General features: G+C 37.9%; 1 protein-coding gene across 1 annotated transcript in view; it reads right to left on the reverse strand.

Annotated features, from left to right (window-relative positions):
* Nucleotides 1–26,671, reverse strand: part of TMEM165 (transmembrane protein 165) — a 47,105-nt gene that overhangs the window by 4,355 nt on the left and 16,079 nt on the right. The window contains exons 2-4 of the mRNA XM_004460597.4: nt 20,149–20,374; nt 1,957–2,132; nt 1,265–1,447 (exon numbers count right to left, since the gene is read on the reverse strand). Of these exons, the coding sequence (XP_004460654.2) occupies nt 1,265–1,447; nt 1,957–2,132; nt 20,149–20,374 (585 nt within the window). The remainder of the gene's footprint in view (nt 1–1,264; nt 1,448–1,956; nt 2,133–20,148; nt 20,375–26,671) is intronic.

A 26,671-nucleotide genomic window follows, 5' to 3' on the forward strand; every position in this document is an offset into this window, starting at 1 on the left:
CAGAGGTGACTCAAGTGATTAGGTGCCTCCCTCCCACATCAGAAGTCTCGGGTTCAGTTCCTGCTGCCTCCCAAAGAAACAAGATGAACAGACACAGCAAGTATAAACAAAGAGGAGGTGGAGAGAAGTAAATATATAAAAGAAAAAAAACAATAGGTATCCTTTGAATAGTATTTAGCAGGTATGAGCATGATATAATAAAAAGGCCGGAAGGCAGATCGCCTCAGCTCTAGTTTCTTGCCCCTACCAACTAGCCTGTGTCTTCAGACAAATCACCCATGTTCTTTATCTGAGCCTCAGGTTTTTGTTTTTTTTTGAGGTACCAGGGCTGGGGATTGACCCCAGGACCTTGTATGTAGGAAGCCAGCACTCAACCACTAAGCCACATCAGCAACTGAGTTGGTTTTTCCATTTGTTTGTTGCTTGTTTTGTTTTCAGGAAGTCACAGATCAAATCCAGGATCTCATGTGGGAAGCAAGTGCTCAACTGTTTGGGCTACATCCGCTCCTAGATTCTTTATCTTCAGAATAAATGCCAAGAACTAGATGATCTGAGGTCTCTTCTAGTTATATACCATTCTTGGGCTCTAAAATATTTTCTCTACAGAAACAAAAATCACCCCCAGTAACAATACCCAAAAGCAAGCACTGTAAACATTCTGATTTTCCTAAGTCTTTTGTTCTTTGTGTATCTTTTAAAAATAAGCCTATTATTTAAATACCACATTATTTTCCCACATCATAGTTTTAAATGACATTACAAGTGAATAATCAAAGAACTACATAGCAATTCATAAATAACTGAACCAGTGCTCCTCTGCTGGACATTCAGGCTGTTTCTAATTTTGCATTTTCAAAGTTGGAATAAATGTAAGGAATGGATGGACCAAAAGATACAAACTTTTAAGGCTTTAGATATTTATTGCCAAACTGACCTTCAATAATAATTTACCAATTTATATTCATAATTAGTATGCAAAGGAAAATTCTGAGTAAAGAGAAAAACCAGTCCAAGAAGGTATCTGCCAAAGCATGATTTAGGCAAAACTAAAGAGGAGTGAGCCAAGATGAGTGAAAAGATAGCAATAGTTTGGACCCAAGAATACCACCGACTGTCTGCAGGAACTGGGAGAAGTTATTGGAGTAGGTTATGATGGAATCCCTTTGCCTACTTTGACTCTGTCCAGTGTTCTATGAAGCCAAGTAACATTTGTCGTATGTTTGGTCTTAACAGCAAAAGCAGTCTTCCCTCAAATATCACTCACCTCTCTAGCTGCCAAAACTATCGTAGTTAGTTGAGAGCGATCACCCCATTCTGCTAAGAATGTTAATGTGAGAGCTTGAACAAAGATGGGTGAAATAAAATGCAACCATTTTTTCTGAGGTATTGTCGTACTCGTACCCATTTCGACATCTCCTGGTCCATTTAAGAGTTTGGTTCGTTGGAGCTAAATTAAAAACAACAATAAACAAATAAATAATGATATTAATAACTAGGAAGGAAATCAAAATAGAAAAAAAAAAACACATTTATGTGGAAAGACTTATTCTCCAAGATGCAACAGAGAATATTTTAAAATTCTCACCATTATTAACAACATTTTGGCTGTCGACATTTAGCTTTAAGGTTAAAGTGTCTAAGGTATGTAAAGTCCATGTAATAAGCCTCCAAGAAAATACATTTCCTGCTTTTCAGGAGCTCCTAATGAATTTGATTAAGGAAGCTGGTTACATGTGTTCAGTACTTGTCTCTCAGCTTCCTTCTCTCCCACATTCACACCAACCAAGATATAATCACATTATAGCCAGCTGTAAGACTGGAAACTAGGCAAAATAAGCTATTTTTATGTAGCCCACACCTATCCCACAGATACAGCCACTGAAAAAACTCGTGGATAATGTTTATTCATATTTGAATGCCTTTTCAGTCTAGATATTTAACAGTGTTATGACTTACTTCTTCATCTTTTTTCTTTATTTCTGCTTGAACTTCTTCCAGTTCTTCTTGACCCTCATCTGGGCTCATCTTCAAGCCTTCCCGAAGCATTCTGATGCCAAAAATGGCAAATAATGCAGTTGAAACATAGTAAGTATATACCCGAGGGATGACTGTAGTGGCATAACCAAACAAAACTGGAAGAAAATGCAACAGTGTATCTGGTTATTTACCACACATCCCATTCCGTCAAAGGAACAGTTAACTTGAGAAATAATACACCACTGCTTTAAAGCAAAAATGCTTCACAGTAGCTTATCCAATATGTAATATCTTTAAATCATTCTACTACTTTCCCTCTATCAATATTGAACAGGTCTAGCCAATGACCTAAAACAGGGACCTCTTTATATAATATACTGTTGAAGACCCCTGCCCCCCAAGAATGCGACTTATGTTTTCCCAGGCATAGTTCTTTTGGTAGAAGTTTATCCCTTGAAGGATCCCAAGTTTTCATAACCTGAAAGCTAGATCACTTTCATATATAGGTGATATTTCTTCACCAAAAATCTTTAAGTTACAAACTTCTATAGTAAAAAATCATGGCAAGATTCTCACGACATAATTTAAACTCTACTCTTGTAGCTATTTAAAGATGTCTTATGAAAGAAAACAATTTCCTATAAATATATTAAAATACAGTTTACAACAGACTCAAACATATTCAGTATCATTCTTTACTACTGATAAGTTATATAAAGAACTATACTTGGAACTACATCAAGAACCCAAACCCCAATTTGTGAAACACATTTACATCAATAACATCAATTCAGTAAAGAAAGGTTAAAACCCACAGAAGAGACAGAATATTACCATACATATATTAATATAATAAATGTAACTATTCTATTTTACCAGCTCTTTTCATAAAATAGGTATAACACGTATAAACCTAAAACTATTTTAACTACTTCACTGTATTACAAAAAATGGAAAACTTTAAAATCCTGTGTAAAAATGTAGCAATATGTATATATACAAAAACACACACAATACATGTATATTTTCTACCTCCATCTACTGAAAGCCAAGAAACAAAGCATTTTAGTAACAATGAGCCCATCTTGCACTCAGATCTTGGTCTCTGAGACCATTACCCACTAAAAGGCTCCTCAGGGTTCCTCAGTGGAATGGCCAATCCCACTGCTGAGGCAGAGTAGGTACAAGATAAGCCTGGGGTATCTTCTTATACTGGACAGTAAGGAACAGCAAAAGCAAATGATGGGATCATGTCACAAGGGCACAGGAACCAGCTGCAAGAGACTCCCAATGGCCAAATCTGGGACAATCTGAGCAACAAAATAGTTAAGTAAAGCAACTAATTATAAACTACTGAAAAGAGGAATTCATAAGTCCATACTGATAATAGATAAAGAACATATGGGACAGGAGGGAGAACTCTTGCTTACAGGAGTATGACAGAGCTGACTGGCAAATGTGAAGGGGGTGCTGGAATTAGAAAGTCATTATTTTCCAAGTATCATGGGACAATTTAAAACACACAATCATCATCAACAGGTGCAAAATCTTTGGGGAAATTTTTATGAAGAACAGGATGAGAATCTCCACAAACTGCATATTATTAATAATTGCAAGGGAGGAAAAGTAATTATATAAGAAGAATCTTGACAGGTGATCAAAATTATCATCACCAATAAGGGACAAATGGGCATCACTGTGCTTCCAGATGTGACACTCTATGACACAACATTACCTCTGTGTATTTTTCTAGTCAAAAATGCCTAATTCGACTCAGATGGGATCTCCCTCCATAAGACCTTCATGCTAATGTGCTGGAGGTGCAGTTAATGTTGGGGTTTAAGATATATTTAGGGGATTTGAATCTCTGGACTGACAATGTGATAGCCAGATCCTGAGCCTCAACAGACTCCAGCACCTACAATCTGATTTATTGGACTTACCACACTCAGCTAAGATGGAGGTGAAGGACAACCACCACACCATGGAGCCTAGAGTGATTACAACTGAAAATGGGAGGATTGCATCCAGCATCCAGGTGGAATCTGAGCCTCCTCTTGACATAAAGGTGCAATGGACACAACCAATCCAGTGTCCACATAGAAGAGGTGGCATTGGATTGGGAAAAGTGGACATAATGGACAAAGGGTATGGGGAAAGGCAGGAAGAGATGAGAGGTGGAGGCGTCTTCGGGACATGGAGCTGCCCTGGATGGTGCTTCAGAGGTAATCACCGGACATTGTAAATCCTCACAGGGCCTACATGATGGAATAGAGGAGAGTATGGGCCATGATGTGAACCAATGTATATGAGGTGCAGAGGTGCCCAAAGATGTACTTACCAAATCCAATGGATGTGTCATGATGATGGGAACGAGTGTTGTTGGGGGGGGGGGAGAGGGGGGGTGGGGGGGTGGGGTTGAATGGGACCTCACATATATATTTTTAATGTAATATTATTACAAAGTCAATAAAAAATAAAAAAATTAAAAAAAAAAAAAAAAAAAAATGCCTAATTCGGGAAGCGGACTTGGCCCAGTGGTTAGAGCGTCCATCTACCACATGGGAGGTCCGCAGTTCAAACCCCGGGCCTCCTTGACCCGTGTGGAGCTGGCCCACGTGCAGTGCTGATGTATGCAAGGAATGCCCTGCCACGCAGGGGTGTCCCCGCGTAGGGGAGCGCATGCGCAAGGAGTGAGCCCCGTAAGGAGAGCCGCCCAGCACGAAAGAAAGTGCAGCCTGCCCAGGAATGACACCTCACACACGGAGAGCTGACACAACAAGATGACACAACAAAAGAAGACAAAGATTCCCGTGCCGCTGACAATAATAGAAACGGACAAAGAAGAACACGCAGCAGATAGACACAATGAACAGACAACTGGGGGGACGGGGGGAGGGAGAGAAATAAATAAATAAATCTTAAAAAAAAAAAAAAGCCTCATTCCATTTCTAAGTATATACCCAAAAGAACTGAAAGCAAGGACTTGAACAGATATTTACATACTGATGCCCACAGCAGTATTACTCACAACTGCCAAAAGACGGAAGCAACCCGTGTGCATCAACCAATGAATGAATAAACAAAATGTGATAAATACAAAGGAATTTCAGCCATAAAGGAAGGGAGTTCTGATACACATGACAACATGGATGAACTTCGAAGATAACATGTTGAGCAAGATAACCTAGACATAAAAGGGCAAAAACTGTAGGATTTGGCTAATATGAAATTATCAGAAGCCGCAAAATTGTCAAGTCAGAATCAAGAATATAGGTTACCAGGGGCCAGGATGGGGCAGGACATAGAAAGTTAATGCTTAAATTATACAGTTTCTATCTGGTGTATTAGAAAAGTTTGGTAATGGATGGTGGTGATGGTAGCACAGCATTGTGAATGTTTAACAACACTGAACTATAAATGTGAAGGTGGTTAAAAGGGGAAATTTTACATTGTATATATATTACTAGAATAAAAGTTAAAAAAATAAATAGGACTGTACAAAACAGTGAATCCTAATGTAAGCCACAGACTACAGTTAATGGTTATAATAATTTTCTTTCATCAATCTAAAAAATGTACCATACTAATGCAAGATGTTAAAAATGTGAGGGTTAAGGGATTCTGTATTTTCTGCATGATTTTCTGTAATTCTAAACGTCTCTAATAAAAGATTCAAATTAAAAATAATAAAATAGATAAAATCAGTTTTTCAACTATTACTCCCCCCCAAAAAAGCATAAATTATATCTAATCATGAGGAAATATACAAATGCTAAATGAGGAATATTCTATTAAAAAATAAGGGGATCCATGACAAAGCTACTTGAGCTAATAAATGAGTTCAGCAAAGTGGAAGGATACAAGATCAACACGCAAAAATCAGTTAAGGTTTTTGTACATTACTACTGAAGAATCTAAGGAGGAAATAGGGAAAGAATATCATTTACAAAAGCAACAAATCAACTCAAATACCAAGGAATTAATTTAACAAAGTAGTAAAGGACCTATACGAAGAAAACTACAGAACAATTGCTAAAAGAAATTTTAAAAGACCTAAATAATGGGAAGGCAGTCTGTGTTCATGAATTGGAAGAATAAATATTGTGAAGATGTCAATCTGACCCAAACTGATTTATAGATTCAATGCAATACCAATCAAAATCCCAACAGTTTACTTGACAGAATTAGAAAAGGTTATTACCAAATTCATTTGGAAAGGAAAGTGCACCTGAATAGCCAAAAGCTTCCTAAAAAAGAAGAGTGATGTGGGATGAATTTCACTGCCTGACCCTGAAACATATTACAAAGCTACAGTAGTCCAAACAGTATGGTACTGGCATAAAGACAGACACATCAATTAGTGGAATAGAACTGAGAATCCAGAAATAAACCCTCAACTCTAGAGTCAACTGGTTTTTAACAAACCTACCAAGTTAATGTTAATGAGACAAATCAGTCTCTTCAACAAATGGTGCTGGGAGAACTAGATATCAATAACCAGAAAAAATGGAAGAGGACCCTGTCCACTCCCTATACAAGAATCAATTCAAAAAGGATGAAAGACCTAAACATAAAAGCCAGGACCATAAAGTTACTAGAAGAAAATGTAAGGAAACATCTTCAAGACCTGTAGTAGATGGTGGTTTCTTGGACCTTACGCCAAAAGCACACATAACTAAAGAAAAAATAGATATTAATAAATGGGACCTCCTCAAAGGACTTTGTCAAAAGGGTGAAAAGGCAGCCAACTGAACAGGAGAAACTATTTGAAAGTCATATATCCAATAAGGGTTTCACATCTAGGCTATATAAAGAGATGTCACAACTCAACAATAAAAAAATGAACCAATTAAAAAATGGGCAAAAGACTTGAATAGGTATTTGTTCAAAGAAGAAACACAAATGGCAAAAAAACACAAGAACTGCTCAACATCCCTAGTTAGTAGGGAAATGCAAATCAAAACTACATTGAGATATCAATTTCACATCTATCAGAATGGCCACTATTAAAAAGACAGAAAACTACAAGTGTTGGAGAGGATGCAGAATGGTACAGCCAATGTGAAGGACTGTTTGGCAGTTCCTGAAGAAGTTGAATATAGACTTGCCATGTGACCCTGCAATACCTCTACTGGGTATATATCCAGAATAACTGAGAGCAGTGACAAAAACAACTGCGCACCAATGTTCACAGAGACATTATGCACAATTGCTAAAAGCTGGAAACAACCCAGGTGTCCATCAACTGATGAATGGATAAACTGTGGTCTATTCACATGATGGAATATTATGCAGCTGTAAGAAGAAATGAAGTCATGAAGCATATGACAACATGTATGAACCTGGAGGACATTATGTTGAGCAAAGCAAGCAAGACACAAAAGGACAAATACTGTGTGACTGCATTACTATCAACTAAAAATACTGCGTAACATTGTATGATTCAAAAAAAATTTTTTATAAATATCCAGTACATTTAATTAAGAAATGGATGTTTTTATTCAACTGTTTTATTTTTTTAATTGTTTATATTGTCAATTAATACATGTGCAAAATAAAGTTACAAAGAAAATAAGGAGAGAATAAATAAATAAATAAGGGGAGGAACTGTGGGAAGATGGGGTCATACTAACAGACGGCGTTCAATGCTCTCACAGAAACAATGGAGAAAGAGCCAAAAGCTATCCGAGGAACCTGCTTTGGGGGTCAGGAGGACAAGACAGTGCTACACAACACCCAGGAGGGTGAGGGACTGAGGGATAAAGAAGCCAAAACAACAAACTTGAGTTACCAAGCCCCTATGGCAACCAGGAAGGGCTCCCCTCCCCCACCCCCAAGATATTACGCTGGGGTAGTTCTATTTGCATTTATTCTGTTTAAAGTGCATGAAGGCAAGCTGGCCCACATCCACAGAGAGCTGATGGCCCAGACCCACGCAGAGCCGGTACAGCAAGATGACACAACAAAGGGAGACAAGCAGACACTGAAGAACACATAACAATGGACACAGAGAACAGATAACAAGCAAGCCACAAGGCCAGGGGGGGTGGGAATAAATAAAAAATTGTTGTTTAAATGCATTAGAGGCACATAAAGGCAGATTTGAAATGCTTGAAGACAGAATTAGTGATTTTGAGGACAGAACATCTGAACTGGAAAAGACAGGAAAACAGAAAGAAAAAAGAATGGAAAACTTGTAACAGGGTCTCAGGGAACTGAATGACAACATGAAAAGCAAAAACATACACATTATTGGCTTCTCTGAAGGACAAGAGAATGGAAAAGTGGCAGAAAGAATATTCAAGGAAATACTGACCAAAAACTACCCAACCTTTATGAAAGACATAAATATCCGTATCTAAGGACAACAATGCACCTCAAACAGAATAAATGCAAATAAAACTACCCCAAGACACCTACTATTCAGAATGTCAAATATCAGGAATAAACAGAGGATTCTGAAAGCAGCAAGGGAAAAGCAAAGCATCAAATACAAAAAAAACTCAGTAAGATTAAATGCTGACCTCTCACCAGAAACTATGGAGGTGAGAAGAGAGTGGTAAGACATATTTAAGACACTAAAAAGAGAAAAACTGCCAGCCAAGAATTCTGTATTCAGCAAAACTGTCCTTCAAAAATTAAGGTGAATTCAAATTCTTCAGAGACAAACAAAACTTAGAAGGGGAGCAGATGTGGCTCAAGCAGTTGAGCACCCACCTCCCATGCAGGAAGTCCTGGGTTCAGTTCCCTGGGCCTCCTAAAGAAAAAACAAACAGAAAATGAATAGATTAAGCAAAAACAAAGAGAGCAAACAACAGCACAAACAATAAGCAAAAACAAGCAAATGGTGGGGTGGTGTAGGGTGGGAACTGATAAAATGTTACCAAAAGACTAGAAATTAGAAGAGATACTAAAGAAAGTGCTGCGGCAGGAAAGGGGAAAACACAGGTGAGAGATGTGGAGAAGAGTTTAGAAATGAAGATTATCAGGAAGAGTAAACTAAAGGGTAAGATGACAGACAACAGAACACTATGACAACAGAGAGCCAAAGGACAAAATAGATGAAGTAGGTAATCCCTTACAGTAATAACACTGAATGTTAATGGACTGAACTCCTTTATCAGAAGACACAGACTGATACAATGGATAAAACAATATGAGCCATCTATTAATATATGTTGTCTACAAGAGACCCACTTCAGACATAAGGACACAACCAGGTTAAAGGTGAAAGGCTGGAAAAAGATATTCCATGTAAATAGTAACCAAAAAAGAACTGGAGTAGCAATACTAATATCGGACAAAAATAGATTACAAATGCAAAACTGTTATAAGGGATGAAGAAGAGCAATATATATTAATAAAGGGGCAATTCGCCAAGAATAACTATACTAAATATATATGCCCCTAACCTGAGTGTCCCAAGATACAAGGTACACACTGACAAAACTGAAAGTAGAAATAGATGTAGCTACAGTAACAGTTGGAGACTTCAATACACCACTCTCAGTACTGGATAGAACATCTGGAGAGGGGATAAAGAAATAAAGAACTTCAATATGATAAATGAACTAGACCCAACAGGTATCTACAGAGTATTGCACCCCCAAAACAGGATATATGTTCTTTTCAGGTGCTCATGGATCCTTCTCCAAGATAAACCATATGTTGGGTCACAAGACAAGTTTCAATAAATTTAAAAATATAAAAAGTATACAAAACACCTTCTCTGATCATAAAGTAAGAGAGCTGGAAATCATTAATGGATGGAAAAAGGGAAAATTCATAAATACATGAAGATTAAACTACATTCTCTTAATCACTGCGTCAAAGAAGAAATTCCAAGAGAATTCAGCAAATATCTTGAGATGAATGAAAATGAGAATACAGTATATCAAAACCTATGGGACACTGCAAAGGCAGGGGTGAGAGGGAAATTTATGCCTTCAACGCTTACATGAAAAAAGCAAGAGCTAAAACTGAAGATCTAACTGCACACCTGGAGGAACTTGAAAAAGAACAGCAAACTAATCCCAAACTAAGCTGAAAGAAAGAAATAATAAAGATCAGAGCAGAAAATAATGAAATTGCGGAGAAAAAAAAAATAGAGAAAATCAACAAAACCAAAAGTTGGTGCTTTGAGAAGATCAACAAAATGGACAAACCCTTAGCTAGCTGACAAAGAAAAAAAGAAAGAAGACACACACAAAAAACTAAGAAACAAGAGGGCAGACATTACCACCAACCCTGCAGAAATAAGAGAGATTTTAAGAGGATACTATGAACAACTGTATGCCAAAAAAATTAGACAATATAGATGAGATGGACGAACACAAACACTCTATAAAGACAAAACGCCCAAGACCAGATGGGTTCGTAGGTGAATTTTACCAATCATCCAAAGACGATCTAAAACCAAATTTTCTTGAAGCTCTTCCAAAAAACTAAACAGGAAAGGACACTACCAAACTCATTCTATGAAGCCAGCATCACCCTAATATAAAGATACTACAAAAAAAGAAAATTACAGACCAACATCTCTAATGAATATACATACAAAAATCCTCAACAAAATACTTGCAAACAGAAACCAAAAGCACATTAAAAGAATTATACACCACAATTAAGTGGGTTTTTATCCCAGGTATGCAAGGTAGTTCAATACAAGAAAATCAATTTGTATAATAAACCACTTTGATAAACTGAAGAAGAAAAATCACAATGTCCTACTCAATTGATATAGAAAAGGCATGTGACGAAATACAGCACCCTTTCTTTTTTTCTTTCCCTTTCTTGATAAAAACACTACAACAGATAGGGATAGAGAAAGAAGCTTTCTCAATATGGCAAAGTACGTATATGACAAACCCACAGCTAGTATTGTACTCAATGGTGAAAGACTGAAAGCTTTCCCACCGAGATCAGGAACAAGTCATGGATGCCCACTGTCACCACTGTTATTAATTATTGTGCTAGAGGTTCTAGCTAGAGCAATTAGGCTAAATAAATAAAAGGCACCCATTTAATAGGAAAAGAAGAAGCAAAACTTTCACTATTTGCTGATATGATCCTATATCTAGAATCTCCTGAAAAATCCACAACAAAGCTACTATAACTAACAGTCATGATCAGCAAAGTGGTGGACACAAGATTATTATGCAAAAATCAATATTGTTTCTATACACCACTGATGTGCAATGAGGAAGAACCCAGAGGAAAACATTCCACTTGTAATAGCAACAAAAAACCATCAAATATTTAGGAGTAAGCTTAACCAAGGACATAAAGGACCTGTATTCAGACAACTACAAAACACTGCTAAAAGAAAATGAAGAAGTCTTAAATAAATGGAAGGACATTCTGTGTTCATGGATTGGAAGACAAATATCATTGATATCAGTCTACCCAAACTTATTTACAGAGTCAATGCAATCCCAATAAAAATCTCATCAGTCTTTTTTGTAGAAGTGGAAAAACCAATTATCAAATTTATTTGGAAGGGTTAGGGTCCCCGAAAGCCAAAAAGATCTTTAAAAAGAAGAGGGAACTTGGAGGACTCTTACTTCCGGCATATTAATACTTAGCTATAATGGTTAAAACAGCATGGTCCTGGCATAAAGACAGAAAACAGAATCTCAGAAAAAGACCCTCACATCTACAATCAAGTGATTTTTGACAAGACGGTTTAGCACTCCTAGCTTGGCCAAAACAGTCTATTCAACAAATGGTGCTGTAAGAACTAGATAGCTATATCGAAAAAAAAAGAAGACCTGTATCTCACACCATATACAAAAATTAACTCAAAATGGATTAAGAACTTAAATATAAAAGTGAAAACCATAAAACTCCTAAATGAAAATGTAGGAAAACATCTTCAAAATCTTGTGGTAGGCGGTAGTTTCTTAAACCTTATACCCAAAGCACTAGCAACAAAGAAAAAATAGATAAATAGGACCTCCTCAAAATTCAACACTTTGGTACCTCAAAAGACTGAAAAGGGTGAAAAGGAAGCCAACTCAATGGGAAAAAATATTTGGCAGTCACATATCCATAAGGGTTTAATATCTATGATATACAAAAAGAGATCATACAACTCAACAATGAAAATACAAACAACACGATTAAAAAATGGGCAAAAGACTTGAAAAGACAATTGTCCAAAAAAGAAATAAAAATCACAAAAAAAACACAGGAAAAGATGTTCATCACTAGCAATTAGGGAAATGCAAACCAAAACTATAATGTGGTATCATTTCGTACCTATTAGACTGGCTGCTATTAAAAAGTCAGAAAACTGTAAATGTTGGAGAGGATGTGGAGATAGGAACACTTATTCACTGTTGGTGGGACTGTAGAATGGTATAGTCACTGTGGAGGACTGTTCGGCAGTTCCTAAGGAAGCAGAATATAGACTTGGCCATTGAACCCATTTCTAGGTATATACCCTGAAGAACTGAGAGCAGGGACACAAAGAGACATCTGCACACCGATATTCAGAGTAGCATTATTCATGACTGCCAGAAATAGGAAACAAGCCAGCTGTCCATCAACAGATGAATGGATAAACAAATTGTGGTGTATATACACAATGGAATATTATGCAGCAGTAGAAAGAAATGAAGTCGTGAAGCATATGGCAACATGGATGAACCTGGAGGACTCAAGGTTGAGTGAAGCAATCCAGACACAAAAGGACAAATACTGCATGATTGCACAATTATGAACTAAATATATTGTGTAAACTCATGGAGTTAATAATTAGAATATAGGTCACCAGAAAATAGAATGAGGTTAGAGAACAGAAAGCTGTGATTTAATCTGTGCAGAATTGACAAAAAGGTTGTTTGTAAATCCTTGGATTTTTTCATGGTGTAGGTAACTAGCAAAAGTTATTGTATGGGTATGACAGTGGTTGGAAGAGAAAGTCTAAGGTCATGTATATTACTAGAAAAGAAAGCTAAAAACTATAATAGTACTGTATATGACAGTAAACCCTCACGTAAAACACGAATATGGGTGATACTGCATATGTAAGACTGTTTTTACAAGGCATAAATACTACAGAAAAGAAAAAAGAAAAGCAGCTATGTATAACAGGGGAAGCAAAGAGAAATTGACAGGTGATGAATTTTGTTTGTTTGCTTTTTATTATTACTATTATTGGAATAATGAAAATGCTCTAAGAATGACTGATATGATAAATGCACAAATACGTGATTATACCGAATACCACTGATTGCACACTTTGGGTGGATTCGTGCGTTATTAATATGTACTGATAAAATTGTTACCAAAAAAAAAAGCGGGAGGGAAGTGGGAAGGGGGGAAGGGAGCAGATGTGCTTCAAGCAGTTAAGCGCCTGCTTCCCATGTGGGAGGTCCCAGGTTCAGTTCCTGTGGCCTCCCCAAAAAAACACAGAACAAGCAAAACAAGCAAAGGAAGCAACAAACGGTTGGTGATGTGACTCAGTAGTTGAATACTGGCTTTCCACATATGAGGTCCAGGGTTCAATCCCCAGCCTCAGTACCTAAAAATTAAGATAAAAAAAAAAAAAAAACCCTCAATGAAACAGATGGGTAAAATGTTACCAACGGACAAATCTGGACAAAAGGTATACAGACATTTTTTGTACTATTTATTTTTCCAACCGTAAATTTAAATTATTTCTATAAAAAGTGTTGCTAAACATTTAAAAACAAAATAGAGCAAACCTCACAAAATCTAAAACTAGTTTTCCCTTTATCTTCAGATAATTTTTTAAAAAAGTGTTATATACTGGCACAATTCCAGTTTTGCTCTCTTTAGACCTACCTAAGGAGAGCAAAAAACTATTTGGCATTGTAATTTTTTCCTCTGGTTACTGTCCCTCTCTTTCCTCTTTCTTTGCAAGTCTTTATCTGATTTTCACTTTTGCTCTGGAATCAATGTAAGAGGATATTTCTCTTTAAACAAGTGCTTTGCATCAAGTTCTTCTACATCTTAAAACTGTTAAAGCTCCAAGAAAAATATATGAAGTGAAAATATAAATCTGGGAACCATTGGCGTATAGAATATTAAACTGAGAACATTTGCAAGGACGTTACAGTGTGAGAAAAAAAAATGGGACAAGGATAAAACCATGGGGAATATCAATATTTATGAACGCGGAAACATTCTGATATAAAACATAACTAGAAGTACATGGGGTTAGAGAAGCCAAGAGCAAAAGGATGGGAATGCCCATTAATGTGGTCTCAGGGGCTCATTAAGATTAAAACTAGACCCTGAGATAAGGCTGACTGAGGCCCTTACAAGTGCTAGAGGCAGAAATCAGACTCTAGTGGATACGGAGTGAAAGGAAGCAAAACCATGAGAAGTAGGTGGTGGAGTAACAGTAATAATCTAACTATGAGGTAGACACTATTATCACCCCATCTTAAAATGGCTCAGAGAATCGAAGAAAAGCACGTCAGCTGAGTGAGAGGCAGAGCATGGATTTAAACTCAGATGGCCTGGCTAGTGCCTGCACTCTTAGCCCCAGGCTCAAGTACAGTAGACAGACACAGATGAGCAATGTACAAACCACAACTAACATCCCCAGGGGCCACAAGGGTATGCAGAATGAACGGTTTTTGAAAGAAGTCATTTCCCGAAGTTCAACTTCCATACATTGTACTCTTTCTAAAGCTCATCTACCTGAAAGCATGAGTAGGAGTTGAGGACTTTCCTTTCTCACATCCCTTCCTCAGTTGCCTTTTGCCTACTTTAAAAAGAGGCCTTTTACCCAGCTTCCTATGCCCTTGCAATGGTATGGAAAAATAAATATTCTAAAATACCAAAGAGTAGGTCTGAAATATTGGCATCAAGCCAAGTCCCCTCAATCAAAACTGGAGGTAGAGCCTTGCATCTTCCCTGTCTGATACAAGTTTCTTGATAAGGTCATGGTGTTACAAATAGGAAATTTCGACTTTGGATTGTAGGATGGTTGGGATGATGACTATTTTCATTTAGTTATCATGTCTCTACCATCCCCTAATCAGTGTCAACAAATACACTTTCGGGAAGCAGATGTGGCTCCAGCAACTGGCTCCCATCTACCATATAGGAGGCCCAGCATGCAATTCCTGGGGCCTCCTGGTGAAGGCAAGCTGGCCCACAGGGCAAGCTGGGCCGCGCGAGAGTACCGGCCCCAGCAGAGAGCTTGCATAGCAAGATGACACAACAAAAAGAGACACAGAGGAGAGACAAGAAGAGACGCATCAGACTAGGAAGCTGAGGCACAAGGGCAGACTGAGCACCTCTCCCACTCTGGAAGGTCCCAGGATTGGTTTCTGGTGCTGCCTAAAGACAGGCAGACACAGAACACACAATGAATGGAAACAGAGAGCACACAATGAGGTGGGGGTGGGGGGGAAATAAATAAATCTTAAAAAACAAAACAAATGCACTTTCCCTAAGGGAGAATCCTGCTACAGTGAAAAGAACATCAGAAAGAAATGCTAAAGACAGCAGTGCCTAATTTCACCCAGGTCATTAATCTATCCACCCATTTTAGAATTAGAATTCTAAAGTAGATGGCTATCATGAAGATGTATACCATTTTTATTTAAATTTAAAAATGAAGTCAAATGTTTTCTGACAGAAAATAAACCTGGCTTATACAATTTACCGAAGATTCAGTAAGACTGCAGTGGCAATAAGATTTTGTGGTAGACACTGATGATAAAGTGAATGACCTGAATCTGTAGCTACAAGGTCCCAAAAGAATATATTTAAAGTATGTTACATGATACAATTTTCTAATGAACTCCTTTATTTGGCAAAGGTATGCTGAAATTAACACTATTTCTATTTTCCCAGCCATTTCTAAATATATCCAGTCAAACAGGACACTTCTCAGTGACATATTACCATAAGAAAGTCATTTCCTAGGTTTGAGAAAAACTTTTTTAATATACTTGATGGTTTCCAATTCTCTGCTTACAACAAAATCAGTGGAGGACCTAATTGAGTTGTCAACCAATTTATCATTAAAAATCATTTTTGATGATAGACCAGTGTATGATTTTTAGAATAACTCAGAACTAAGTGGCATACCTATAACAAAACTCCTACTCATTTATGTGAGTAAAACTCCTCTGCCTTAATATCTTTATAAAAAAAAAAAAAAATCAAAATTGAGGCATCGTAGACCTTGCTTCAAGAGATGCAGCTCCAATTTTTGAAAAACATTTATTTAAATTTGTCATCTATTTTACTTTGATCAAATGTGTACTAATGATAACTATAATAACTTAATGCAGGACAAAGGTTAACATTTGAAGACTCAAATGAAATTTTTCAACATCTTTTTAAATTCAAGGTTTTTTTTTTTTTAAACTACAGATAAAGGACAGGGTGATTCATAAAAGATTTTCAAGCAAAAGCTTATATAGTGGGGTGAGGGGGGTGGGGGGTATATGGGGACCTCATATTTTTTGAATGCAATATTTTAAAAAAATGAATTAAAAAAAAAAAAGCTTATAATCACTAGGGTAAACTTCTATGGGGACACCCTGCCCTAATAAGCTCCTGGAGTGAGAAGTTTCAGGGTTATGCCCTTCAGTGAAGCTTTGAACTAGCAAGAACTGGCAAAAATATCTTTCACAAAGCTCTATAGTTAAGGACTTGCAGAAACAGGGCAAGCACTGAGTCAAGAAAAAGGCTACTACTTAAAAGTGGTAGGATCTCTTGAAACTCTAGTTGGCCCCTCACACCTCACAGGCTTGGCCCAGAGTCACCCATGCTCCCACTGTGGATTCCTGGTCACGGTTCTACAAAAAACTCGTGCACATACTGAGAGCATGTATGTCTGACCCAATCCGTCTGGTGGTGGCCTGCAGAGCTCACCATCCAGAACTTGCCCTGCATGTAGAAAGCAGCCCAGAGTTCTCCTACAGAACTCTATGAGAGAGCAGTCAAGTCATGTCTGCCTGGCCCAAGGGAATGATGGTCCAGTGCAGTGCTTTGAGACCATGAGGAAACTTTTCCTTAAAAAGAGGGGACTTTTTAATCTGTGTAAACAAGGAAGAAATTCCTAGGGCCACATGTGCTGTCCAAGACAAGAGACAAGAGCTTGTGCAGAAAGGATCAGGAAGGCCCTAAGGCTCTGGCCTTGGTGCTACTCTCTAACCTCACCGTATGGATAAACCCTGAAGTAGAGCACTCCCACAGATCAACCTACAAAACCTGGGAAAGTATCTTCTTTCTTTCCCTTTTTTTTTCTTCATGTGGTTGTAGGCTCCTGGCATTCAAGGAAAGCTGTCATAACACTAGCTGGATTCAAACTTCAGAAACGAGCCTCAGAGTCTATATTCCATCCGTAACACATAAAATATCAAAATGTCCAGGTTTCAACAAAAAGTTACAAAATACATAAACAGAAAGCAATAGCCCAAGCAAAGATGATGATTAAAACATTAGAAACCACCAATGAAGAGAATCAGACCTGGGACACACCAGAAACAGACCTTTAAAAAACTGGTCCTAAATATGCTCAAAGAGCTAAAGGAATCATTCATTGTGAGAAGCAGAGAGGAGAATAAACAAATGTACACAAAGCCATCAAGCATACCAATTTAATATTGTGGGAGTCCAAGAAAAGAGAAAAGGGAAGAGAACAGTCAGAGAAACAATGGCTGAAAATTCCCAAATTTAACAAAAGAATATAAAACCCAAGATGCTCAAACAGGATAAACCCAAATAGGCCCATGCCCTGGCATAAGGGAGTGTCAATAAGATTAGTGCTGATTTCTCATCAGAGATCACGGAGGCAAGAAGGGCAGTAGAATGGTATATTTAAAATGCTGAAAGCAAAAACTGCCAACCAAGAATTCTGTATCTGGCAAAACTGTCTTTTAAAATGAAGGGACAGATTAATGCATTCCCAGATCAACAAAAGCTGAGGGAGTTCATCACTACTATGTCTTACAAGAGATGCCAAAGAGAGTTCTGTGGATTACAAGGAAAGGACAATAGATAAGAAATCAAAGCTGCATAAGAAATTTAGCTCTCCGGTGAAGGTAACAACATGGGTAAGTATAAATGCCAGTACTATTGTATTTTCGGTTTATAACTTCACTTTACTTTCTACAGAATCTAAAAAGTAAAGTATAAAATGAAATAATAAACCATTGGTTTTGGATTCAATGTATAAACATGTACATAAAAGTAGCGGGCAGAGGAGTACAGGAACATACTTTATATATACTACTGAAGTTAAATTGGTATCAAAGCAAATTATATTGGGAAGCGGATGTGGCTCAACTGATAGAGCATCCTTCTACCATATGGAGGGTCCAGGGTTTGATACCCAGGGCCTCCTGACCCATGTGGTAAGCTGGCCTGTGCACAGTGCTGCCATGCACAAGGAACGCTGTGCCACGCAGGGGTGTCCCCGCGTAGGGGAGCCCCCCACACAAGGAGTGTGCCCCGTAAGGAAAGCCACCCCGTGTGAAAAAAGTGCAGCCCGCCCAGGGGTGACCAATGTGGTAAGCTGGCCAGTGCACAGTGCTGCCGCACGCAAAGAATGCCATGCCACGCAGGGGTATCCCTGCGTAGGGGTGCCCCACATGCAAGGAGTGTGCCCTGTAAAGAGAGCCACCCCGTGTGAAAAAAGCACAGTCTGCCCAGGAGTAGGGCCACGCACAAAGAGAGCTGACGCAGCAAGATGACACAACAAAAAGATAGTTTCCCAGTGCTGCCAGATAATGCAAGCAGATGCAGAACAACACACAGCGAATGGGCAGAGAGCAGACAACTGGGGGGAAGGGGAGAGAAATAAATAAATCTTTAAACAAAACAAAACAAAACAAAAACTTATGGTTTTGAAGTTAAAAGTCCAAAATCAAGGCATTAGCAAGGCAATGCTTTCTCCCAGTAGACCGCGGCATTCCAGGGCTGGCTGCTGGTGAACCTTGGTCTTAGGCTTTCGTGTCACATGGCAATACACATGGAGGCACCTTCTTTCTCTTCTGTGTTCCGTTGACTTCCAGCTTCTGGCTGCTTCCCATAGCTTTTCTCTTCGTGGCCTTCTCTATAAAAGGCTTCAGTACTAAGACCAGCACTAGGATTAACCCTTGCCAATTGAGTTGTGCCATACCTTACATGAAGTAAGCTCATCAAGAGGTCCTATTTACAATGAGTTCATAAAAACACATAGGAATGGTTTAAGAATGTGTTTTTCTGTGGTACTTAACGTCAAGCCACAGCAGTAAATCAAGTAACACAAATAGGGAATCTAAGAAGAAAGTTTCATTCCTTTGTCATAATGGTTAAGAACAGCTTCAGAGGACACAATGAATTGAAAGTGACTCCTCAGTTACTGATTCTGTCCCAAATGTCCTTTAACAGGAACATATGTAATTCTCTGTGATTGAGTCCTATTTCTAGATATCAGATATAAATATGCTTATCTGGATTAAAAAAAAAAAAAGCAAAAACAAAGATAAAAAACTGAATAAATGAGGATGTCTTGGCTGTGAATAACTGAAAATTTCATTTTAAAAGTGTATTATTGGGGCAGTGGATGTGGCTTGGCTGTGAATAACTGAAAATTTCATTTTAAAAGTGTATTATTGGGGAAGTGGATGTGGCTCAAGCAACTGGGTTTCCATCTACCATATAGGAGGTCCAGGGTTTGAGACCCAGGGCCTCCTGGTGAAGGCAAGCTGGCCTGTGTGGCGAGCTGGCCGACACAGAGTGCTGGCCCACACGGAATGCTGCCCTGCATAGGAGAGCTGGCACAGCAGTATGACACAATAAAAAGAGACACAGAGGAGAGACAATAAGAGATGCAGCAGACCAGGGAGCTGAGGTAGCACAAGAGAATGATCACCTCTCTCTGACTCCAGAAGGACCCAGGATCAGTTCCCAGAGCCACCTAATGAGAATGCAAGCAGACACAGAAGAACACAGCAAATGGACACAAAGAGCAGACAATGGAGAAGTAAATAAATAACTCTTCTTTAAAAAGTGTATTATTGCTTTTAGGAATTTATGTATTAAAACCATTTTTTGTTTACCATATTCTGGAAGTTAAACCAAATTCCAATATAACAAACTGAATGATTCAGTCACTCAAATTAATGCCACACACCGTGCTTTCCCCTTAATTCATTAAACTCATTAGCAGGGAAAAAATGCACTCACCTGATAAGCACGTCATGAGGCCCAAGGCAAGCATAGCACCAGCCAATACTGTCAGACGGTTATAGCGCATTGCCATGATGGCAGCAATAAAAAATGTCTTATCACCCAGTTCTGATACAATGATAACTGATATTGCAGCAACAAATGCATGAATAAATCCCAAATTAGTTTGAGAGGCTGGATCTTCTTTGTTAGTCTGAACTGGGGCTGCTGGGGTGAATCCTTTCTGTAATTAAAAAAAAAATTCAGTTACTTTTAAAAAAAGTAATTATTTAAAACTTATTTTGCATGTGAATAAAACTTAGTTTTTTTTCCTATCATGGTCATTAGACTTCTAATCATTTTGAAAGCCATTATTAATAATAGTAACCTCTGATTGCTGGTTGTTACAATGCAGATTTAAGTACAACTCCACAAATCAACTACAAAAAGACTTGTCAAGCCCAGTTATAAAATTACCTTGCTTTCTAAGTATTTATGATTTGAGATTTAGTTCCCAGCTATGTCACAATTCCAATTTTTACTAGTTACTTGGGTAGAAGACCCAAGTAGGTTTATCAAACATTGAAGTGGCACAAAAGAGAAATTTCATTAAAACTTTAGAGAACAAAGTAGGATCCAGAAAGCTCAGAACAGGCTACAGCAAGGGTTAACTCTTAGCTAAGATAAGATTTAACACAGCAAGATATATGGTCCTATAATGAAGTCTAAATATCCTAGAAGGTAATGTGGTCTAATAAGAAAAGTAAGCCAGAGTCTTAGTTGGCATTAAGTCATTTTAAATTGAATATGTGATAAAGCTTCCAAATCAGCAATAAGCACTGCACTTTAAGGAGTTAGTAACAAGTCCAACATCATTCTGTGCTTTGCTAGCCCTTATCCAAAGTTCTGCACATAGTTCCAAGGCACCACACTTTAACAGGGCACTGCACTCTGAAAGTCAGCCGAGAAGGAAAGGAGATTCTAAACTGGGGAGACAAATTTAGCCTGTGGAACTAAAACTGGTTTTTACATTTGTAAGGTATTGTGAAAAAAATAATAAAAAGGGAGGGAGGGAGAGAGAAAGGAGGAGATAGAGATAGGGAGGGAAAGAAAGGAGGAAAGGCAGGGAGGGAGGGTGGGAGGAAGGTAAGAAGAGCGAGAGAGCAAGATTGTGACTGCTTGATTAGGGGACAGAGACCTTATGTGGCCTGCAAAGCCTAAAATATCTATTGTCTACTCTTTACGATAGTTTCCCACTCAGCATTCAACCCTTCACATGAGAGACCAGGAAGGAAAGAATAACAAAGTTCCAATAACTGAATGTCTGTATGTGAGTCTGTATCCACTACACGTGGTCACAAGGGTAAAAGTTATAGGTGACAGGTTTTAGCAATAAAGCAAAAAGATTTCTTCTCCAAGAGAGCTACCTGAAGCAGGAATAGACTGCTGGAGAAGGTGATAAATTCCCTTCTCAACACAAAGAGTTCCAAAAAAGGGGAACCACGACTTACAGGAAATGTGCTAAATCAATGATCCTCAAGCAAGGATGATTTTGTCTCCCAGGGTAATTTGGCAATGTCTGGAGGCATTTATTGGTTGTCATAACTGGAGAGAGCTAGTATGTAGAGGCTGCTAAGCATTCGTCAATGCACAGGATGACGGCTCATAACAAAGAATTATCCAAAATGTCAATAGTGCCCTGGATCAGATAAATCATTTCTGAAGTTCTCTTCCAATCCTAATAGCCTATCTATAATAATTCTTAAAGCCTATGATCCAAACACCCAAGAGGAAAAAAGTGAAAGAAAGCATTGCTTTTGTCAGGGTAAAAACAGAAGTTCCCTTATTACAAAGGCTCTTTCAGGGTATCAGTGGTAAGAATAAAATCCAAAATTCTCAGTGTGCATACAACTGATCCCCAAATTTCATATTTAAGATCAGAAAATTTTAAGCATTATTCAAACTAGAATTAAGTTTAAAAAAAAAAAAGGGGGGATATTTAACATTTTAGAAAATATTTAATGTTAGGGCTAAATCAAAAGGGCAGCCTTGGCAGCCATCTATTAATTAAACAAGAACCATTTTAAGGGACTAGCTTTCTGTCCATTATGATTTTAGTTCCAACTGTGCCGATGTCCTTTTAAAATGAGCTTCCTTTCTCTTTCAATACCCTATGGGCATTAAAGCATCTTAAAAAATAAAAACATGGCAAATCAGCTCTCATTAAGGCAATATTTTCCTCTTGGATATACTTAGTATATTAAGAAACTTCATTGTAAAGTATTTAAGATCTGAAATTCAAGAAAATTCTGGGAATAAATCTGTACCAATTAGCTTCAAGCTCAAAGAGAAAATGTTAATTTTTAAAAAAATCAAACAGTGGATCAAAATTACTTATCATAGCTTTATAATTCCCACCCATAAAACCTTGGACACATAACTTAGCCTCTGTTTCTCTGTGAAACAAAGAAAATAAAATAGAACTTGCCTTAAAGGCACAGCAAAGGAAAAAAAAAAAGCTACATATTCTTTCAAATGCCAGAAAAATCAATTGATATTATTATATGTTGAGCTGTTCCTGGAGGGCCAAAATCATAACATTAAATAACAATTAACCACGGTGCTAAAAAATATTCAAAACAAAAGTATCAGAGTACTGTGAAGACAGAAGATTTTTTTAAAATTAAAAAGTCAGTACAGGAGAAGCAACAAGATGGCAGCAGAGTAAGGAGCTCCTAGAGTCAGCTCCTGCTACAGGGCAGTTAGTAAACACCCAGAGCTATATGGAGCTAGCTGAAGCACCTGTTTAGGGGCGCCAGGAGACCAGAAGAACATCCTGCAACATCCTTGAATGAACATAAGGAGGAGACTGCCCATCTGCAGAGAAGATCCCTAAGTAGAGCCCTCCATGCCATGGAGGCCGATGGCCATCCTTCACTGGGTCTCCAGCCACCTCAGGAGCTGTTCTATGGCTAGAATTGAAAGCTACACTTCCCAAAAATGGGAAGGAAGAGACAGTTGGGCACCAATTTCAGCTACTGATGAGTAAATTTGGCTGGCTGAAGTATAACCTTAAAAACAGCTAAAGTTTGAACTTGTCCAAGTCAGAAAGAGGCCGGTAGCCACCATTTTGACTCCACCCCCAGCATGTGGAGAAGCCGGGCTGACTGAAAATCAGTGATGGTAGGAACAATCACAGCGATGGTAGGAACTGGTTTCTTTCACCAGATCGACCTGCAGCTCTAGCCTAGGTTTCAGCCCCACCCCTGGCAGGAAGAAGGGTGGTGGGCCCTGTACCAGCCTATCAAGGTAACTGAAGGTACATTCAGCTGGCACAGACTGAATCATCGGAAATCTACCAGGGCAACTGCAGTCATCTTGGACCATCGCTGCATAGACTGATGCCCACACCTGCAGCTTCATCCCCACCCTAGGCAGGGGAGAAAGAGGCATGACGCTTCATCAGTCTCTCTGGGCAACTACAGCCTAGGCCTGCACGACTTGGATTATTCTACACAGTTGTAACTATGTCCCTACCCCTGGCAAAGGAGAAAGTTGGGAGAAGCTTCATCAGTCCCTGGGGCAATGAAAGCAGCTTGAGCCCCCATAGCTTATAGTACCAATTACATCCTTGGCTCCTACTGCACAACCAGCAAGGGAGAAAGGGCAGGAAGCCCTAAACTAAAGAGAAAAACTGCACCCAGAATAAATACTCTAGTAAGCCAAATGCCAAGACACCAACAAAAAGTTACAATCCACACGAAGAAACAGGAAGCTATGGCCCAATTAAAGGAACAACATAAGCCTCCAGATGACATAAATGAGTTGAGAAAACTAATCACAGATGTTCAAACAAACCTCCTCAATAAATTCAATGAGATGGCTAAAGAGATTAAGGATATTAACAAGACACTGGATGAGCACAAAAAAGAATTTGAAAGCATACACAGAAAAACAGCGGATCTTATGGGAAGGAAAGGTGCAATAAATGAAATGAAAGGTGCAATAAAAAACACTGGAATCATATAATAGCATATTTGAGGAGGCAGAAGAAAGGATTAGGGAGCTTGAAGAAATGGCCTCCGAAAGTAAACATACAAAAGAACAGATGATAAATAGAAAAAACTGAACAAGGTCTCAGGGAACTAAATGACAAAAAAGATGAGCAAACATACATGTCATGGGTGTCCCAGAAGAAGAGGAGAAAGGAAAAGGGGCAGAAGAAATATTTGAAGAAATAATGGTAGAAAATTTCCCAAACCTATTGAAGGACATAGATACCCATGTCCAACAAGCACAACATACTCCCATCTAAAAAAATCTGAACAGACCAACTCCGAGACATATAGTAATGAGAATGTCAAATGCCAAAGACAAAGAGAGAATTCTGAGAACAGCAAGAGAAAAGCAATGCATAACACATAAGGGATACCCAAGAGGATTAAGTGCTGATTTCTCACCAGAAACCAGGGAGGCAAGAAGGCAGTGGTCTGATATATTTAAGATACTATAAGAGAAAAACCTCTAGCCAAGAATCTTATATCTGGTAAGATTGTCCTTCAAAAATGAGGGTGAATTTAGAATATTCACAGATAAACAGAAATTGAGAGAATTCCTAACCAAGAGACCAGATGTTCAGGAAAGGGTGTGCTAGAGCCTGAAAAGAAAAGACAGGATAGAGAGGCCTGAAAGAGAGTCTAGCAATGAAGATTATATCAATAAAAGTAACTAAAAGTGTCAAAAGAGTGGTGAAAATAAAATGACAGATAAAACTTAAATAGTCTGGAATAAACAACCAATGATGTAAAGCACTTGTATTTCGAAAACTGTAACTCAATGTTAAAAGAAATCAAAAAAGGTCTAAATAACTGGAAGAACATTCCATGCTCACAGACTAGAAGACTAAATATCATTAAGATTTCAATTCTACTCAAATTGATATACAGATTCAATGCAATCCCAATAAAATTTTCACCAGCAATTTTATTTTAAAAATTGAAAACATGAGGATCAAATTTATTTGGAAGGGTAAGGGGTTCTGAATAGCCAGAAACATCTTAGAAAGGAAAAGCAAACTCTCATCTCCAGACTTTAACTCATATTACCTAGCTATAGTGGTAAAAACAGCATGGTACTGTCATGAAGACAGACACATAAACCAATGGAACCAAACTGATGGTTCAGAAACAGACCCTCACAGGTATGACAAAGTGATTTTTTACTAGCCTGTCAAACCCACACAGCTTGGGCAGAACAGTTCACTCAACAAATGGTGCTGAAAGAACTGGATATCCATAGCAAAAAAAGGAAAGAGGACCATTATCTTACCCCAAAATTAACTTGAAATGGATCAAAAACCTAAAAATAAAAACAAGAACCATAAAGCTTCTAGAAGAAATTGTAGGGAAATATCTTCAAGACTTGGGGGAAGGTGGTGAATATAAGAGGAGGACTGAGATGGACTACTGATGTTTAATGTATATAGAAGTTTTAATTAACTTTACTGTAAAAGTGTGCAAATGTATAGAGTGGATGGTAGTGCACTGTAAATAACAGCTAGTTTATAAATGGGGATGTGGCTGAAAATGGTAGTCTAGGTATGTAAATGCCAATTGACAGAATGCTAGAGAATAATCTAGGAACTGAAGAGCACAGTAAACTAAGAGGTGGATGAAAATTGTGGTTGATGGTACAGATGTAAGAGTGTAAGGTAGAGCACATGTACATCACCATTACAATGTGGTGGGAATGTGGAGAAGCACGGGAAAAATAAAACTGGGGTGACCTATGGACTGTGGTTAGCAATATTAATAATATTTCTGTATCTATGCCAAAGAGTACTGTGTTGATAATGGGGAAGTATGGAAAATGTGTGCCAAACATATACTATGGATATGGCAACAATCAGATGATATTATCTGTAAAAAATGTTTCACTACAGTGTGGTGTGTTGATAGAAGGGTGTTGGTTTGGGAATTCTGCACATGTGCATGATTGTTTTATAAGTTTACAATTTCTGTCATAAAAATATATTTTAAAAATAATAATAGTGGTGGGTTGGGGAAAATAATATACCAAATGAAGGACTATAATTAGTAGTTAAGATTTTGACAATATTCTTTCATAATATTAGTAGCAAACATTTCACAACTATGCAAGGTGTTGGTGGAGGGTTGATGTATGCGACCCCTGTATGATGTTATGCATGTTTGCTTTGTAAGTTCACAACTTCTACTATACATTTATTGTTTATGTATATTCATATGTAAATGAAATAAAAATAATAGGGTGGGGTTGGAGAAAAAATACTTTGATTAGTAGTATTTTTTTTGACAATGCTTTTTAATCTTTAGTTAAAAATGTTTAACAACAATGCAAGATATCAGTGGTAGGGTGAGGTACAAGTCTTGTATGATGTTACATACTTGTTTAAGGTCACAACTATTACTATACACTTATTGTTTATGTATGTTTATGTATGAGTGATATCCTTCAATAAATTTTAAAAAAATTTTTCAAATGTCAGTACAGTCAGGAAATT

Source organism: Dasypus novemcinctus, chromosome 1 (assembly GCF_030445035.2).
Source record: "Dasypus novemcinctus isolate mDasNov1 chromosome 1, mDasNov1.1.hap2, whole genome shotgun sequence".
NCBI classification, from domain to species: domain Eukaryota; kingdom Metazoa; phylum Chordata; class Mammalia; order Cingulata; family Dasypodidae; genus Dasypus; species Dasypus novemcinctus.